This window comes from Leuciscus leuciscus, assembly GCF_965113295.1.
Source record: "Leuciscus leuciscus genome assembly, chromosome: 5".
In the NCBI taxonomy this organism is placed as follows: domain Eukaryota; kingdom Metazoa; phylum Chordata; class Actinopteri; order Cypriniformes; family Leuciscidae; genus Leuciscus; species Leuciscus leuciscus.
Window position 1 is genome coordinate 15,395,660 of NC_138729.1, and position 18,110 is coordinate 15,413,769.

General features: G+C 44.8%; 2 protein-coding genes and 1 long non-coding RNA gene across 13 annotated transcripts in view; 1 reads left to right on the plus strand and 2 right to left on the minus strand.

Moving 5' to 3' along the window:
* Positions 1–18,110, plus strand: part of LOC309499883 (integrin alpha-X-like) — a 298,717-nt gene that overhangs the window by 269,866 nt on the left and 10,741 nt on the right. For 7 of the 9 annotated variants that reach the window (XM_082171374.1, XM_082171377.1, XM_082171370.1 and 4 more), the window contains 5 exons: positions 4,024–4,110; positions 4,192–4,252; positions 10,929–11,030; positions 11,558–11,626; positions 11,760–11,867. In XM_082171374.1, the coding sequence (XP_082027500.1) occupies positions 4,024–4,110; positions 4,192–4,252; positions 10,929–11,030; positions 11,558–11,626; positions 11,760–11,867 (427 nt within the window). The remainder of the gene's footprint in view (positions 1–4,023; positions 4,111–4,191; positions 4,253–10,928; positions 11,031–11,557; positions 11,627–11,759; positions 11,868–18,110) is intronic. The other 2 variants (XM_082171372.1, XM_082171375.1) reach the window with 1 other exon arrangement.
* Positions 1–18,110, minus strand: part of LOC309499980 — a 735,980-nt gene that overhangs the window by 169,376 nt on the left and 548,494 nt on the right. The gene's annotated exons all lie outside the window — the stretch shown is intronic.
* On the minus strand, positions 1,275–2,289 carry LOC309499949 (uncharacterized protein; the record flags this gene model as incomplete). Its single annotated transcript, XM_082171510.1, has 2 exons — positions 2,158–2,289; positions 1,275–2,077 (listed from the first exon to the last, which is right to left on the minus strand). The coding sequence occupies exons 1-2, from the start codon at positions 2,183–2,185 to the stop codon at positions 1,275–1,277; spliced, it is 831 nt and encodes a 276-aa protein (XP_082027636.1). The 5' UTR covers positions 2,186–2,289.

The following is an 18,110-nucleotide window of genomic DNA, read 5'->3' on the forward strand; positions in this document are numbered from 1 at the left end:
ATAATGTTTATGCATGGTTATTGAAAAAACTAAAAACTAAAGTCTCTGAAATAAGGCCACAAAACACATACTAAATATGTGTCAATAAGACTTTTGACTAATGGATGTCGTCGCCTAGAGTTTTTTCTTCAAAATGATGTGAAAATCATCCTACCTAATCATTCACATAAAACAATACATTGATTTAAATTTTGCAAGATACTCTATGTTTGGAAAGGCCATATGCCAGTGGGCGTCAACGATTCAACACCAGGAGCGGCGGAGCGGCGAAGGTCTGCTGTCATTCTACGTCTGCGCAGTGCCCGTTGCAGCTGGTGGTGAGCAGAGTCCCAAACCCTCTCGCTCTCTCGGAACCAGTAGTCGACAGCAGGAACATCCAATGGTTCCCCAGACCAGGGGAACAGTGGAGGTTGGTAACCGAGCATGCACTGGAAGGGAGTGAGTCCAGTGGTAGGTTGCCGCAGGGAGTTCTGTGCGTACTCGGTCCAACCCAGGAACTGGTTCCAGGAGTTTTGGTGGCCGTGACAGAAGGTACGGAGGAAACGTCCAATCTCCTGTATCTTCCGTTCCGTCTGCCCGTTCGACTGCGGATGGTAACCTGAGGAGAGGCTGACGGTCGAACCTAGGAGCGAGAAGAACGCCCTCCATACCTTGGAGATGAATTGAGGCCCTCTATCTGACACAATGTCCTCGGGAATTCCGTAAACTCTGAAAATATGGTTGAACATCAGCTCGGCAGTCTGTATGGCGGTGGGAAGTCCTTTCAGGGAATTAGACGGCATGACTTGGAGAATCTGTCGATGATTACTAGAATGCAGGTACAGTTATCGGAAGCAGGTGAGTCCGTTATGAAATTGACTCCTAGGTGTGACCAGGGTCTGGACGTGTGGGAAGTGTGGATGAGAGGAGTGCGCCGTGTCCGGGTGATGTGGAGCAAACCTGGTGGGCAACCCGGCGGAGTGTTGGTGGAGACATTGGAGGAGGGCAGGGTCTCCTCAGACCAGGTGATGGGACTTACAAAAAGTTTCTCAGGCAGGATATATTCTGGCTCTTCTGTCCTCTCTTCAGGACTATGGAGACGGGATAGAGCGTCCGCTTTAATATTTTTGGAACCAGGGAGGTAGGAGATGGTAAAGCAGAAACGGTTAAAGAACAATGTCCATCTTGCCTGTCGTGGGTTTAATCTCTTGGCGTCTCTGAGGTACTGTAGATTCTTGTGATCCGTCAATACCACAAATGGATGTTGTGCGCCCTCCTACCAGTGTATCCACTCCTCAAGAGCCAGCTTGACGGCTAACAGCTCCCTGTAGCCTATGTCGTAGTTGACTTCCGGCGGGTTGAGTTTGCGGAAGAAGGCGGCGCATCCTCTGCTGCTGGGAAAGGACCACTCCTGTGGTCGAGGCGTCGACCTCCACGACGAAGGGCTTCTCTGGATCTGGATGAACCAGGAGGGGAGCGGAGGTGAAAGATTTCTCTAGAGACTCGAAGGCTTGGGTGGCAATGGGTGTCCAGAACAGAGACTTGGGCTTGTGGCGTAGGAGGTGAGTAAGTGGACTGGCGATGGTGCTGTAGTTCAGGATGAAGAGGCAGTAGAAATTGGCGAATCCGAGGAATCGTTGGAGTTCCTTGATGGTGGTGGGTATGGACCAGTCCACCAAACGTTTCTCCACTGGACTTTCGATGGAGGTAAAGCAGAGGGACAGCTCCCTGGACCGAGGAGTAGTCAGAACCGGAAGTGCAGGAAAACAGTTCGGGAAGCAGCTGTTGCCCCACTTCAGGATTTCACCGGACCTCCAGGAGATGATGGGATTGTGCTGCTCCAACCATGGGCACCCTAGAATCACATCAGAGGTGGATTCCTCCAGAACCAGCAAATGTTGTTGTTCCACATGTAGGGCTCCTACTTGAAGCTGAATGCGTCCAGCACAGAGACGCACCCACTTCCGGCTGAGAGGTGTGCCGGTTATCGGGTTGACTTGATAGATGGATTGCGTGGCGGTAGACTTGAGCTTGAGCTGACAGCAGAGGGCGCCAGACATGAAATTGCCAGCTGACCCCGAGTCGAGAAGGGCGAAGACTGGAATAGTAACATCGGCAGCAGTTAGGTTCACAATGGTAGTGAGTGGTCTTATCTATCGAAGGAAATAAAGCACTCACCATGGGATGAGGAGGGTGAATAGGGCATCTAGAGATAAAGTGTTCAGAGGAACCACAATATAGGCACAGACTCTGGGTCAGCCGTCTCTGACGTTCAGCGCGAGTCAACCGTACGCTATCCAGCTGCATGGGTTCGTGGGCTGGTTCTGGAGGGCTGATGGACTCAGGTCGGTGGAGGGGTGGAAGAGAGAGTCGCTGGTCTTAGTGTTCTTCGAGACACGACTGCATACGAGTGGCGAAGTGGGTGGAGAGTTGGATGAAGCGTTCAAGCCCGATGGAATCCTCGTATGCAGCGAGATGCAACCGCACGCGAGGGTTCAAACCCTGACGATAAGTGGTGATCAGAGCTTGTTCATTCCACCCGCTAGCGGCAGCTAGTGTACGGAATTGCAGGGCATATTCACTCACGGATATTCAGTCATGGAATTTTGCCTCAACTGGTGCAGTTGTGATGAATCCCACCAGGTGGGCGTCCCGAAAACTTCCTTGAAGTGAGTTAGAAAACTGGAGATAGTCTGGACTATGTCACTTTTCTGGGACCAGAGTGATTCGGCCTTACCATTCAACTGTGATATAACGAACGCTACCTTTGAGAGGTCGTTCGGATACAAGTGCGGTTGCATCTCCAAGACCAGCGAACATTGCAGGATGAACCCGTTGCAATCCTCCGCCAATCCTGAGAAGGGCGCCGGTCGGGCCGTGGGACTGGCAAACTCCGGTGGTGAGAAGCGGCGACAGTGTTTGCGGAAGTGGATGCTGTAGTGGGTGCTGGTGGAACAGAAGGAAGTGCCTGACGGATATCGTCCGCGAGGTCCTGGAAGGGATCCAGGATGCTCATGCTGGTGTTCGTCGGTGTGGTCCGTTACAAGACAGAAGTGACAGACACACGGATGCGGGTAATGTGAGTTTATTTTGAACAACCAGATGAGTGATCGGCAGTGCAGGTGAAGGTAAGTGGGTGAGAAGAGATCCAGACGATTCAAACTAGAATGACACAGTTCGTATACTTGTAGATGGAGATCGGATGGAGACACAGGAATGGAGCAGACTCAGGAGAACACACTGGAGACGAGGAACAACGAGGAAGACTTGGAGAGATCACAAGGAAACAGGTAAACAGCTTTGGAGTCCTAGAGGTAAGCACAGCGTTAGCGTCTTGATGCAAACGATACCGGACAATGACTGAGAGTGAGAGTGCTGGAGGTAATTGCAGGACTGATGACGTGCAGGTGTGTGAGATCAGTAATCAGGAGAGTGAGTGCGCTGTGATTGTGTGAGGGTGGAGTCTGGCGTGGTTGTGACAATCAATGTTTATATGTGAATAAAAGCCTAAATTATAAACAATCATGTCTCTTCAGGAGACCTGGATTCGCTTGATTCAAGTACTTTTTGAAAATATTGATTACCTAGACTGTCAATGGATGGACAAAAAAATTTGAGATAATATAAAAAATATTAATATGGCAGAATATGAATATTCTTTAGGGAGTCGTATCAAAATTAGAAATTCCAGTATCATTACAACTGTATGACAACAATAATAATACTGTATAAAGCGCTATATATATAAAGGTGACTTGATTTGCACCACGAGCGGCACCAGATTTAATTGAAAAGAATTTTTTTTTTTTAAATGCTTTCCCCATCCCCGTCTGACAAACACAGCAATGCTGGCTCAACTAATGCAATAATTTGTGTGGGACTGTTGCTGTTTTTTTTGTTTTGTTTTTATAGCACTGCAGAGTTTAGAATGTATTTTAACATTGAAAGATTGCACACTTCACCTTTAATTACCTAAATCAAAAAGATGCTGCATAATTAGGGTGCTTTTTTAGAACTAACCTCAAATTTTCCTTCCCATAACAGTAAGAATGAGAACAATGACACAACCCAAGATAATCACGCTACTACATCCGTGGTAGTTAAACTTCCCGTTAATGTTATCTTAAATGAGTAAGTGTGAATTTTCTTTTATCACTTTATAGAGACAGTAAGTGATTATATTACTAATATGTCACTTATTTGTTGTTTCAGTGGAGAGTCAACTCGGTTTGTCAGATATCCTGACAGAGCACAACTTGAGCATGTATATACGGTAAAACTAATTACACATCATGTGCTTTTTTTTAAGTGGACATGAAATTAACATTGGGCCTGTTTAGTATCATTGTTCAGTATTAATTTGTGCACATTATGCCAAAGAAACATCTCGGTTGCGTATGCAACCCTCTTTCCCTGAAGGAGGGAATGGAGACGTAGTCGACGTCGACTGAATGGGATCACGCTAGGGAGCCTGTCATCTTCGAGTACTATTGAATGAGCCAATGCAAATTGGCGTGCGTGATTCGCATCACACACTCCGCCACGGTGTGTATACCCCACGGTGCGGGTATAAATATGGAAGTGAATGCACGCACTAGTTGCTTTTCGCTGAGGTGGAAGAATAGCCGTAGGGATCACAAAATATGGACCCAGCCTAACACAGGTTCCACCAGTGCATACAAGTGATAGGCCTGGCTTCGGACGTTCCGCCACGTCTGTTGCTGAAGGGTCTGGAGAAACTCGACAGGGTTCGGCTAATTGGGGAATTCACTGGAGCAAGAATTGTGCACGTATCCAGTCCATAGAAGGGAAATGGTGCAGCAAGCCGACACTTCGAACTGTGCTTACAGTGAAACTGGCTTCATGTGAAGGGAGCCAACGGGAAGCAATAGTTCGACACATAGGCTAGTTCTCTAGCAAACGTGTATAGGTGTCACTCAGCCCTCAACTCTATTTAACATCTGTTCAGCGAGGCACTCTGTATCAACGCCTAGGAGGGAGCAATATCCTCGCTTAGAAGGAGCTCACCGTTCAGGTAGGCATGTGCATCTTGGGAATCTTTCTCACCAAGATGAAGGCAACCACATGTAGTGGGCCAACTTCTGCTTGGAAACAGCCTTCCCTTCTGCTGGTTTCCCTAACAGACAAAGCTGGTCTAAGGTCTAGGCTTTGCATTCTGATCATGTATAACCGCACTGGAGCGGACGGACAGAGAAAAGCCAGGGCTGGGTCTGCCTCCTCCGGGGCAGGGCTTGCAGGCTCACCACCTGGTCCCGTAGGAGAGGTAGGAACCTTGGGCACATATCCAGGCCGGGGTCTCAGGTGTCATGAGAGTTAGCCAGCCCGAACTCCAGGTACGATTCATTGACCGAAAATGCGGGCAAGTCCCTACCCTCTAGATAGAGACCAACCAAGCAGGAGAACTGTTTCTTTAAAAACAGAATTTTTAACTCACTGCCTTTAGGGCTCCAGGGAGGTCTCTGCAGTGCAGTAACATCAGAGATAAGTCCCAAGAGGGTAAAGAGGGGACGCAAGGAGGTTATTGGTTTTCTCCTTGCTCCCCTCAGGATCCTGGTGATCAAGTCGTACTTCCCACGGATTTTTATCTACTGCATGATGATGTGCATCAAGACAGAGGCCACAACATTTTGAGGTGGAGGAGACAGCCCTCACTCCAACCGGTAGCAGGAAGGAAACACTGAAGTGATCGAACACCTTTGGGATCTCCTCATGGAGAGAAGACTCAATTCAACAAATAGGCTCCACTTCTAAGGGTGAGCGAGCCTCTTTTTGAGAGGGTGCTCTCACAGAAGTGATGGTCTCTAAGGCATAAAAATTCCTGCGGTAGTAACCAGAACCTGGTGCGGGTGCCATTATGCCCCATCCTTGAGAATGTACTCAGAGGAAGGAGTCAGGAAGGCTGTCGATAGAAGAGGTCGGTTTGGCCAATAAGGGGCAACTAACAAGACCTGCTCTATCTCTTCCTGATTTTAGCACCGTAGTGTAAGAAGGCTCACTGGGGAACGATTTCTGCGGGGGCCCCAGGGCCAGCTGTGGCCAGAGTTTTTTTCTGTGTCGAGGGATATCCACTCAGACGGAGAAGAAACACTGGTTGGAGGGATGAGTCCGGAGGGGCAACAGATGTAACTGTGCTGCCCCGAAGTGGTCCCAAACAGCTGGCCAGCTGGGGACGGAGTCTCCACTCTCTCTGGGCCAGAGGCTGTCGTGAGGCTTGTCAGTGGCACGATTGAGCAGGCCAGCAGTAATAAGTGGAATGAAACGACCTTAGAAGCTTCTGACTCCGAGGAGGTGGCGGGCGAGTTGCAACATGCGAGGGGAGCGTAGCTTCGACGGTCACAATGTTGTCTTTTCAGACCAGTACATGCTCGCTGAGCAGCGATGTCTCGAAGCGAGGAGACTGTAAGCAACTCGAGGCAATAGATGCCAATGCAGTCGGAGGCCACCCAGACCTTTGTTACTGCATGCCCTTTATACGTGGCCCCTCAGCTGGTATTAGTGGACACTCATTCTAGGAGCCATTGGCCCGGAGAAGCGAAAGGTCTGTTTACAGGCTGAGGGTATGGCGACAGGCCAGGGTGTTTATCACATGGAGCGTGTCGCTCTGCCACAGCCACCTCAGGACTCGGCCATGAAGCCAGTGCTGAAGCGGTCTTCATATGTAGGAAGCCGTGTGGCTTATGCCACATGCCATATGCCCCAGGAGCCTCTGAAAAAGTTTCAGTGGGACCCTTGCTCACTTCTTGAATAGCTCTGAGCTGACACACCTCTATCTGAGAGATGCGCTGGACCGAGACTATCTCCATACTAGAAAAGAGATCCTGAAGACCCAACTGGCTATGGAGCACTCGAAGGGTAGGACCATGTACTGATACTTCGTACCTTCGAACGCAAGAACACAGGAGGCCTGTGGAGTGGAAGGATAGAGATCTGAAGTACATGTCTTTCAGGTCGAACGCTGCAGACCAAGCTTTGGGATGGGGCATTTTTGAAAATGCATCTCTGTGTTTAGCAAGTGAACGGAGGCTATCGAAAAAGGGCCCATTTCAGTTGACACAGATCCAAGATGGTCGTAATCCACCACACATTTAGGGTATAATGACATACGGGCTCACAGAAGCCAGACTTCATATCGGCTGAAGGGAACGGCTAGCTGGCGTACTTCGCCAGTAGGACTGTGATGTACACACACAGGACAGGAGCACTGATCAACACCTAGGTGTGATGAATCTCACAAATGTTTAGGAGCATCTCTGCTCAACACCTAGGTATGATGATCACTGAGCCTGGGCAGAAGCAGAGCGAAATGAATCGCAAGCCGAGTCTGAAGGTACCGTTTGAGGCCAGGCTGGACCAGTTGGAAGCATTTTAGGCTTCCATAAAACCGGGCCAGGGGCCAGGGAACCACAGACGTACCCGAGGTGGGGCAGCGAGGTGGAGGACAGGGACCCGGCCTGAAGGCGGGGTCTGATTGTGCAGTGCAACACTTACCTGTCTCCACAAGACGGCCAGGGATGCGTGAGAAGGCGGATGACTGGGTCCTCGAACCGCACCCAGCTGCCGTGCTGGCGAACAAGAGAGGGCTGAGGGGTGCAAGGCTTTACAGGGTCGCACACCACCAGACTTGCCCTCTTGGGACCCAGGAACAGAGGAATTTTCTCTTTCTTTGAAGAGTGGATACTGCTTGCTCCGCCTTTTTTGGGAGCCAGTGGTGGAACAGACACACACACACAAACAAAGACTCCACCCGGGGGGAGGGAGTGGATCAGTGACCAACTCCAAAAGCATCCTCCTCCAATGCTTTCGCTGTCGCTTGCCACCTGGCTTGGCAGCGCCTAGAGCGACTGTGCATCCCTACTGCTGTCGGCTCTATGCTGAGGCCTGACTGGAGGCTGCTGCGGAGGCTCAGCGGGAACGGTGGCAGAGGAACACCCTCGGCGACGAGCAGGCGGAGGAACTTCTACCGGCGGGGTAGAGGCAGCAGCGGGCCGCCGGAGCAGGATGTGCCGGATTGCCTCCGTCTGCGCTTGGGCGGCAGAAAACTGCTGGGCGCAGTTCTCCGCCGCATCGCCTACCAGCCCAACCTGGGAAATTGGGGAGACCAGGAACCGAACCTTGTCCGCATCCGCCATAACCAGGCTGAACCAACGATGGCACTCCTGGACCACTAACGGGGACATCGCCAGACCGATCACGCACGCCACAACACTCGTGCCCCATAGGGCGAGGTTGGATGCAGTGCAGAGCTCACTTATGAGCGCAAGGTCTGGGCTACACTCGTGCATGTCCATGAGTGCCCTGGCCTGATAGACCTGTAGCAGCGCCATGGCACGCAAGAGGAGGCGGCTTGCCCACAGGCCTTGTAAGCTCTGCTCGTCAGAGCGGGCGAGAACTCACAGGCTTTAGGGGGGAGACGAGGGGCTCCATCCAAAAATCAGCGGACGCCGGACACAGGTGCACCTGTGTCGTGCCAGACCGCTCTATTGGAGGGACAGCCTCGCAACCCTTCACCGCTCCTCCGTCAAAGGTAGTGAGGGGGGAAAAGCTTATTCGAGCAGTTTCTGGCAGAGAAAGGTGGCGTCTACGACCTGGTAAGCTCTCCATGCACTTCGGGAAGGAAAGGCACTGGGGCGGCGAGCTGAGAACCAGCGCGGCCCGTCCCGAGATACCAATCATCCAACCGAGACTGTTCGGGACATCGTGGAGGATTCCACTCGAGCCCGACAGCCTCGGCGGCCCGATTCAGCATAGCTGATGTTTCTGGATCTGGCTCGGGCAACGTTACACTCCCAGAGGGAGATAATGAAGCCGAGTCATCATTTCCAGAGGTCAGCTCACCCTCCGATGCTGCAATCGGCATCCTGTCCTCTGGAGAGTCCCCGAATGAAACGGCTGGTCGGTCCATTACAGAGGGACCAGTGCGCTCAACGGGGGGCTCCACCGGCTGCGATGTGATAGAGGAGTGAGGGGCCCACAGGGATTGGTTACCGGGCGGTGAAGCCTCACTATGATCCCCTGATCACCCACCCCACACGGTAGAGACCTGCGCGGGACACAATTTTCAGTCCCGCTCCCGCCCGCTCCCGCAGTGTTCAGTCCCGCTCCCGCCCGCTCCCGCAAAGATTTGTCATTTTTAGTCCCGCTCCCGCCCGCATCTGTGATATTATGTCCCGCTCCCGCCCGCAAATGCCCGCAAGACGGCAGGCAGGATGTATGTTCACTTTCTGTCTCACGACAGAAAGTGTCCGTTGTATGTTAACACCTTTTGGCATTTATCGCAACAGGCAAAAGGTAGTTGATTCCCCTCTCCATCATGCACAACCGAAAAAGACTGCCAAATGTCTGATTTGAGGTTTCGTGATTTTTTTTTTTTTGTAGTAAATGTGCCTTTCTTTAGAGAAGTACTTACATCTGAAGCGCTTAGGCCTATATCTGAAGCACTAGAGGTGCTCTTTTCCTCCTCCATGCTGTCTATTTTGAACTTGAAGCTTTCGAATTCGAACACGGAGCAGCGGGAAGGAATTGTCTCTAAACAAGTGTGCGTGATATTAGGCCCCGCCCTACCCCAAACGACAACATCCAAGTTTAGGCTGCTTAAAACGTTTTTATTGCTGCCAAACAGAATCTCCCTCACAACTACAAATTATGTACGCTACTTTAATAATTTATATATTTTACTTTACACTCATATTTAATTTGCGGGAGTGCAGCGTATCATCCCCCCCGCCCGCACCCGCAAGTGCACCTTCATCATCCCGCCCGCTCCCGCAATGACCTTTCAAAATTTGTCCCGCGCCGCTCTGTTTTGCGTCGGGTCCCGCGGGTCCCGCGGGACTCCCGCGGGAGTGCAGGTCTCTACCACACGGCGCTGTAGTGGGGCGTGGTAATGGGGATTCCACCTTCACGCATGAAGGCGAGTCTCGATCTCAACACCGTGATATTCATATCCTCGCAATGAGAACACAAACTATCCATAAAATAGTTTGCAGTTTGCGTGCTGCATATATACACATACATTATATACAAATATATATTATACATTCTACAAACACGTGATACAACTATTGTGACCGCCCATTTGGGGGGACAGGGAACGATCACATCCAGAAACGCACGGGTGGAATGGCATCATGAAAAAGACGCAAACGCACATGTGTTGCTCTTTCAGGAAATGGGACCCCTCACCAGTGCCAGAGCACACAGGGGAATGACCACGGCAACACTGAACAGTGAACTGAAACAGTGAAGCACAAATTTTTCCGCCCTCTAACCAGCCGTCAACAAACACCGAAATTTGATGCTGTAGAAGAACACTGACACACTCGCTTGTTGTATACAACAATACTCTTAAGAGACATCAAAAACGATCGGCTCCGAAGCAAAAAGCAACTAGTGCGTGCATCCACTTCCGTATTTACCGAATCACGCAATTTGCATTGGCTCGTTCAATAGTACTCGAAGATGACAGGCTCCCTAGCGTGATCCCATTCAGTCGACTACGTCGAACGTGAACAACTGAAAGGGAACCAATGCTTCTCTTTGTAATCTTTTATCCAAAAGCAATAAGCTGGTTTCTGTTTATCTGACATTACCAGGTCATGAAGGCAGAAAAAATAATGTTAACCAAAGCCACAACATTATTTAGACATTGTATTAGGATGTTGTAGGTATGTTGTAGTGTGTCACCATACTCGGTGAGTGCTGGTGGTGTTCCTCCACAATTCACTGCAAATTCACATGCACTATAAAATCAATTCAAGTTGATTTCTGTGATCTCTGTGAAAATAAAAAAGGGTTGCAAATATCGTTTCATGTTAACTTACATGTTAAAATCTGAGCTCAATTATTGTACATTTTTCCTTACAACCAGTTCTGGACTTTTCATAATCCATAACCTTTTTCTCTCTTCCTTTTAAAAAAAATAACACTAGGTGGAGAACATTGGAAAGTTGTCTGTACCTGTGAATATTTCCTTTTTATTTCCAGTGGAGATGACGTTAGATATCTTATGGAGTGTGTCTCTTCCTGAAATAGTGAGTGACACGCTATTTACATACAGTATATTTGACTCAATTTAAAATCTGCCTCCGGTGATCTGATCACAAGTGCACAGTCCTAAATACAGACTCATTTGCATCTTACAAATGCATTGTGTTTCCATCAAGACTTATGTTACCTTCAGAGGAGTTCAGGGACGCACATGGCAATTCATGCATCTCATTTGGATGTAAACGTCCTTGTGCATCCCAGAAAACAGCAAATCACAACCTTCTCTTATAACAGTTTTTGTGGGAAAACAATGGTTTTAAAGATTTAACTTTAAAGATAACCACCCAATGATTTTTATTTTTATTTTATTTTTTGCTCAACTATTGCTCAAAATAAGGGTTAGATGGTTTTGCTTTTACTATACTCTCATGACCAGCCACAAACATCATGAGATGTGAACTACTTGTTCTTGTTCTTGTTCTTGTTCTTGTTCTTGTTCTTCTTCTTCTTCTTCTTCTTCTTCTTCTTCATCATCATCATCATCATCTTCTTCTTCTTCTGTGTGAGCCAGAATGAAATCGGTACAACTTGTGAAAAGCAAGTTTCCTCCAAAAATGGCAAAAGCTCCAATCTGACACAGGTGAGTTTTTTTTTTTTTTTTTTTTTTTTTTGCCTTTAACTCTACTGTAATTTTTTTTCTTATTATAGTAAATAGTAAGAATTGGTTTCTTACTATGAATTTTCTTACTATGGAGTTGTATCTTTTTCTCTAGCAGCATTGCAGTGCCATTACGTGTCATCTCATCTGTTGCTCCATCCAGCTGTTGAGTGATAAACCAATCAGCTTTAAGTTTACTGGGAATATGAGTTCAGTCACACAGGTAAAAAAATATCTTATAATGTATCAAATGCATTAGTACCAACTACGGATGCACCGACACTGCGCTTGTGTACTCGTACTCCGATACCACGCAGCATGTACAGTGCTTGTGACAAAGAAACACAGACAACAGAGCAAACAGAGAGCCGAATCTAAATAGCAGAGAAAGATGCCTATGAAGTAAATGTATAGAATTAATAGAATGTTAAACAAATTAAATATTTACACATACTGTATATATATATATATATATCTGCTGAGCGTGAGCTGATAAGCAAAACGCGGAGTGGATTGAGCATGCAGCAGCACAGACAATCAAGCTTGTCGAGTGCACATCCCCTTTTCACATACATCAGTGGAAAGTTTGTAGTTCGGTTAGATATGTAAATCGAAAAGAAGGTAAATCGAGGCACATATTTCTAACATTAACTGATGGTAAAAAGAGAGAGGACACACCTCTTTTGCATGCTCTTGATTGCTGATCGTTCACTCAGCACACATGCATCATTTGGATTAAAGGCACACTATGCAAGATTTGTACCTTAATATAACAGCTTTGAAATAATTTTGATGGTAAACGAAGGGGTCTAGGGGTCGGTGTTTGAGAAAAAAAGAAACTGCATGGTGTGCCTTTAAAACTAAATCGTATAAGTAAAAACTTGAACTGTTACGTGATTTATGTATAACATTTATGTATAACAAGTGGTTCCCTACATTAACAAGACAAGAAGTCTAACAACTGGACAAGAAGTTTACTGTGCGCAAACATCCAAAGTGTGCGCCCAGAAAGCTGTGTCTCAGAGCTTGAATACTGCATTGAATTCTCTTTCACGTCGTCTTGCATTTGAACTGATGAATTCAAACAAAATTGTGTAAAAACTCCCGTCTTTGCGAGTATCCTAGTAAATATAGTTGGTTATGTCAACTGTCACCGTCCCGTATACGGGACGCCTAAGTTTACGTCACTATATTACAATTAAATCCTAATTTAATCATGACAAACTATATATCGTTGGAAAGGTCTAAGACTCCTTAATAGATATGTCAGCACTGTTTTTTTGTTACAATTTATGCAGGAACAGTAATAGATGAATTTATGACAAGAGTGCACCTCAAAAAATCGACATCATAACAGGAGTTCTGGCGTTTGTCACAAAAAGTCGACGCACACACTTTTAATAATTGAAACTTTGGTTTTCATGCTAAAAGTTCATAATAAAACATTTAATCTAGCATTGTCAATAAAAAAAATAAAATAATATTATCTTCTAAAAAGTATAATATATATATTATCCTCTAAAATATAATATTATCTTTTTTTATCGCCTTTTTATTATTACATTACATATTTTAGTAGTTATCATAAATTAGGTATCATTTGAAAGCTTACGATCTCAGGATTCATCCTGTGAAAACTGTTTTGAAATTGAACATTGTGTTACCATAGAAACGGTACTCTAAATTATTTTATCAGGCTCCTCCCCTTTTGGGCATCATTATGTTTCATAATTTATGATAAAAATATTTTCTAATCTTGACAAAACACATATTGTCAGAAAGGTCTGAGTCTCAAGGTTCCATATTTTGTGACAGAAGTGATATTTGGACAGAAATGTATTAATTTGTTATGTTAGAATGCATACAGTTAAATTCAATGGAATTCAATGACACCCGGTGGCTATTTTTGGTAATACGCCTAAACAAAATCTCATGGGAACTTCAATTTTTGTGATATCAACTTCAAATTTGGAACACAACTTGGTTAGATATATAGCTTTGAGTTTATAGTAAATTTTTTTTGTAAAACATATTTTTGTAAAATGTATATTTTATATAAAAGAAAAATATTAAATAAATTATATTTGATTTAATGTAAATTTAAACTTCCATAACTTTTTCATACTTTAATTTTTTTGAAGTGCTTTCACTTCACCAATACTCTGCTATTTTTCCCTTTAAAACAAGACCAAACTTAGGTCTATACTCCAAAGCATTCTTGAATTACAACCATTTAAGCTTGAATAGTGCATTTTAATGTCCATTCTCAAAAAGGGGGTGACAGTTAAGGGGTTAAGTGAACATAAACAGTTGAGAAATAAAACACATGTGGGACAGCAGCTTAATAAGCCTGCTGCTGTGTTTTAATGTAAATCAAACAACTAAGGAAAAAGAAATCACTCACTGCTCTTGAGTTTATTTCAGAGTTTAAAGCACTGTTTATTTCATTTGTATCTTTGTTTTATTATATTTATTTGTGCTATTTGTAATTAGATTATTTGTTCTTATTTTATTATTGACTGATTTAGTATCAAAATAGTAATAGAGAATTGTGATATTTCACTGGTATCTAAATATTTGAACCACTGACCCAACCAGGCCAGTAGAAAAAAAAAATCCTTAATTCTAAATATGTGCTGTGCTATTTAAATTAAAAAACAATTTATATGATGGAGCAATAGAATGAACAGTGAAAGTAACAGAGGCTTGTACAATACTTTTTAACAGGCATAATTAAGCATGAAAATAACTGAAGGAAATACAGTTGTGGTCAGAATTGTTGGCATCCCTTAGTCTGGCTATCACCAGACCAAGCTCAATCTTTTAAGTTTGAACATTAGTCTGGGGAGTCTGCTATGTATTTTCTACTGCACAAGAGGCGTGATCATCGGGCATAGTTCAAATGACTCTGTACGCAATTGGATAGTCCTTCAACCAATCAGACCGATGATCTGGGTGACGTACTTTGCAGAGCGACGCAAAAACTACAGGCAGGAAATGTGTAACCAAGGCCCTGTCCCAAATGGCACACTCCGGACTTGTGGACTTCCTCAGAGTCCACACTTTGGTGACGTCATGTAGTGCAGACCTATAGGGCCCTTGGCGCGAGTCCACGAGGGCGCATTGAGAGGTATTTTTGGGACAGACTCGATCGGCATGCCGGAAATAACGGTCTGGTTGTTGTTGGACAGGAGAAATCACATTTTTGCGCTCCGACGTCTTATCTGCATGTCCACTACACAGCCTAATTTTACAGTTCTATATTTTGATATTATGCATATCACCTGGGCATTAGACAATAGATAAATCATGCTTATTTAAATGATGTATACAGTTGTACATAATAATACATAATGTTCCATTTGAACTAAGATTACAATTTTAAAACATAATTTAAACATATTTTTTTCAATTTACAGGTTTCAATATTCATACTATGTTTACATATGACTCAGTAAAGCCCTGCCATTCGGTTCTATTTATTTAATGAATCATAATGCGATCGTATTATTAAACACGCTATTATTATGTTTGAGACATCAACCACTGGTCGATGACCATAATGTTTGTATAAACTGTAGGTAACAACTGGTAAAATGTACATTTAGGTCATAAAAACAGTAATATTTTCTTCACAGCCATGTCAACAATTATCCGTGAGTGAAATCTCCTCCCATCTGTTGTCTGATTGGCCTTTCGCAAGGATTCCTGGGTAGTTAAAGTGCGTGGAGCCTGCATCTATGCGGGCTTCGTGGAAGACCGCTTCAAGGGTACAAAGGGGGCGCTGCTGAGCACACTTCAGAGCGGTTAAATGCTGAATGGGACGGCCTACGGACTCGTAGACTCAGCGAGCACGCGCAATTCAAGTCCACGAGACCGAAAGTCCGCATGAAGTGCGCCATTTGGGACAGGGCCCAAAAGTGTTGATCAGCGGTTTGCAGAAGCAGCAATGGAATCGAGCGATTTTAGTGGTATTTACGCCAACTCGAGCGATTTGTTTTGCTAAAAAGAACGCATTGAGCATCGTCGAGAGGTTAAAAGGAATTGGACAGAGCCGTAACGGCTCTTGAATTGGATTGGATTAAACCCACCAATAGCGCCAGGTGGATAAGCCAGTTTGTATTTGCTAGAATCCATCATACTGTATCTGAACAAGATGGCCAGGACCTCCAGCAGGGGGGATCTGACTATAGAATCCGGTCCCATTTGAAGTACCAGTCGTGTCTGACAACTGAATATGCTGTAGTTTGTTTTTTTAATGAGCGAGGAGGATTTTTCTTGAAACCCTCCCAAACAACATGTGGTGATGTAAGGTTTTTTGTTTGTTTGTTTTTTAGGCTTTCTGACCCCAAGACTCAACTATACTAATCCTTGGAGAGTCTTTGGCCACTCAGACTTTCCTCCTCGCCGTTCATTTAGGCAATATAGACACATGTCCTCTTCCAGGCAGATTCGTAATATCTTTAGTTGATTGCAACTTCTTATTGCCCTGATGGTGGAAATGTGATAGCTTTTTTTTACAGCCACTTTCTATTTTGTGAAGCTCAACAATCTTTTGCTGCACATGAGAACTATATTCTTTAGTTTTTCATAAAATACATTTTATGCAATATAATGTTGCAATTCTTAAACTGTGAAAAAGAGTTTTATTTTCTGCAGCTCATTTTTATCAGTTAATAGAGGTTAAACTAAATATACATATAAATAGGGCTGTAGTCAAGACCACCTTTGTCGAGTCCAAGACAAGTCCAAGACCAGGACTAGTCGAGTCCAAGTCAAGACACCAAGTCCAAAGAGGTTCGAGTCCAAGACAAGACCGAGTCCAAAAAGGTTCGAGTCCGAGTCAAGACCGCGTCCAAAAAGGTTCGAGTCCGAGTCAAGACCGCGTCCAGGACAGGGAAAAAAAAGTCTTATGCATGACATTATCAAGACAATCATTGTGGGTTATTATTTGTTGATCTAAAAGCAGAAACAGTGTCACCACACCCAGGATTTTTAAGTATAGGCATTCCCCTTGATATCATAAAATCTTCTAATCTAAAGAAAACAGAATGATGACATATGGTGATACCTCATAATAGCAGTGTTAGAACTGATAATATACAAACACCAACCCACTACTATTACCAATAGAAATGATTAATTCTATTAGCCTATAGAAATTAAATCATTATGTAATAATGCAATAATGAATGATTTTAATTTTATTTAAAATAATTGACTAATTCAAAGAACAACAAAAAAAAGTATTATATAGGCCTAAAGGCGCACACACATTCGTTTCGACTGTCTGATCAGCCTGACATTCTGTTCCTGTCAATCATACACGCGATGTAAACCAATTAAACTGCAAGAGGGAGGGCCGAGCCAACTAACACACACACACCGGAGATGCGGATAAACCGCGGATCGGGCGGATGACGTGACGAAAAATTCTATTTTAATTAAGTTCGGGCGGGTGGCGGTTGAACCAATCAAATGAAAAAAGTTTGCCACTAAGCAAACCTGCAAGCTATGAGCCCAGCTGTCAGTAGGCTACTATTGGAGGAGGCCTAAACGTCTCATAGATGAGACTGCCTGGGTTATTTTGTTTCGATATTAGCTATATTTTTAAACAGCCAGTCATTGTAGCCTACCACTCGTGGAATAGGCATTTAAAAGAGAGGCAGATTATGGAGTGATACGACTCAGAAATTACATCGGGCAATGTTCAGATGTCATCAGCGAGATGTTCAGAAGAACGCAAGAGCTAAACTTCTACAAGCTCTATAACATTCAAATAAAAATACTTTTTTTAAAAAAGGTCGAAAAACTTTGCCCAGATGTGCAAAGAAAGCAGGCAAGTTTTGGGGTTGTTATGGACAATAAAAAATGTGAATATTCATGTTGCACTAGCGGTGGACTTTCAGCGAGTTAAAACATTCATTTTTTAAAGAGCCGTTTGTGAGTCAAAAGAGCCGGCTCATTTCAGTGAGCTGAGTCAAACGAGCCAGCTCACGAAAAAGAGTCTAAATGCACATCACTACTTAGTAGGTGGCCAGTGTTTCACTTTCCCTCCAATATTTTTATGTTCCCAGTAAGCACACATACATCGCGGCGACATATGTGTGTGTGCTTACTGGGAACATAATAAAGACACCTGGACTCAGTCGAGACCAAAAGCCATATTTGGCAAGACCAGTGGCTGAGACCGAGACAAGTCCGAGTCCGAATACCAGCGAGTCCGAGACAAGTTCGCGACCATAGAAAAAAGGTCTCGAGTCTGGACTCGAGTACTACAGCCCTGCATATAAACATACAACAAAGGAATAAATATATATATATATAAATATGATTTATACTAGTTATATAAACCAACTCTGATATGTTGGTAATTTTTTTTTTTTAACTCTACAACCCCCCAAAGTTTAGAAGTTAACATTATCCTGAGATACCTGTGAATATCTGATTCCTCAAAAGGCCTAAT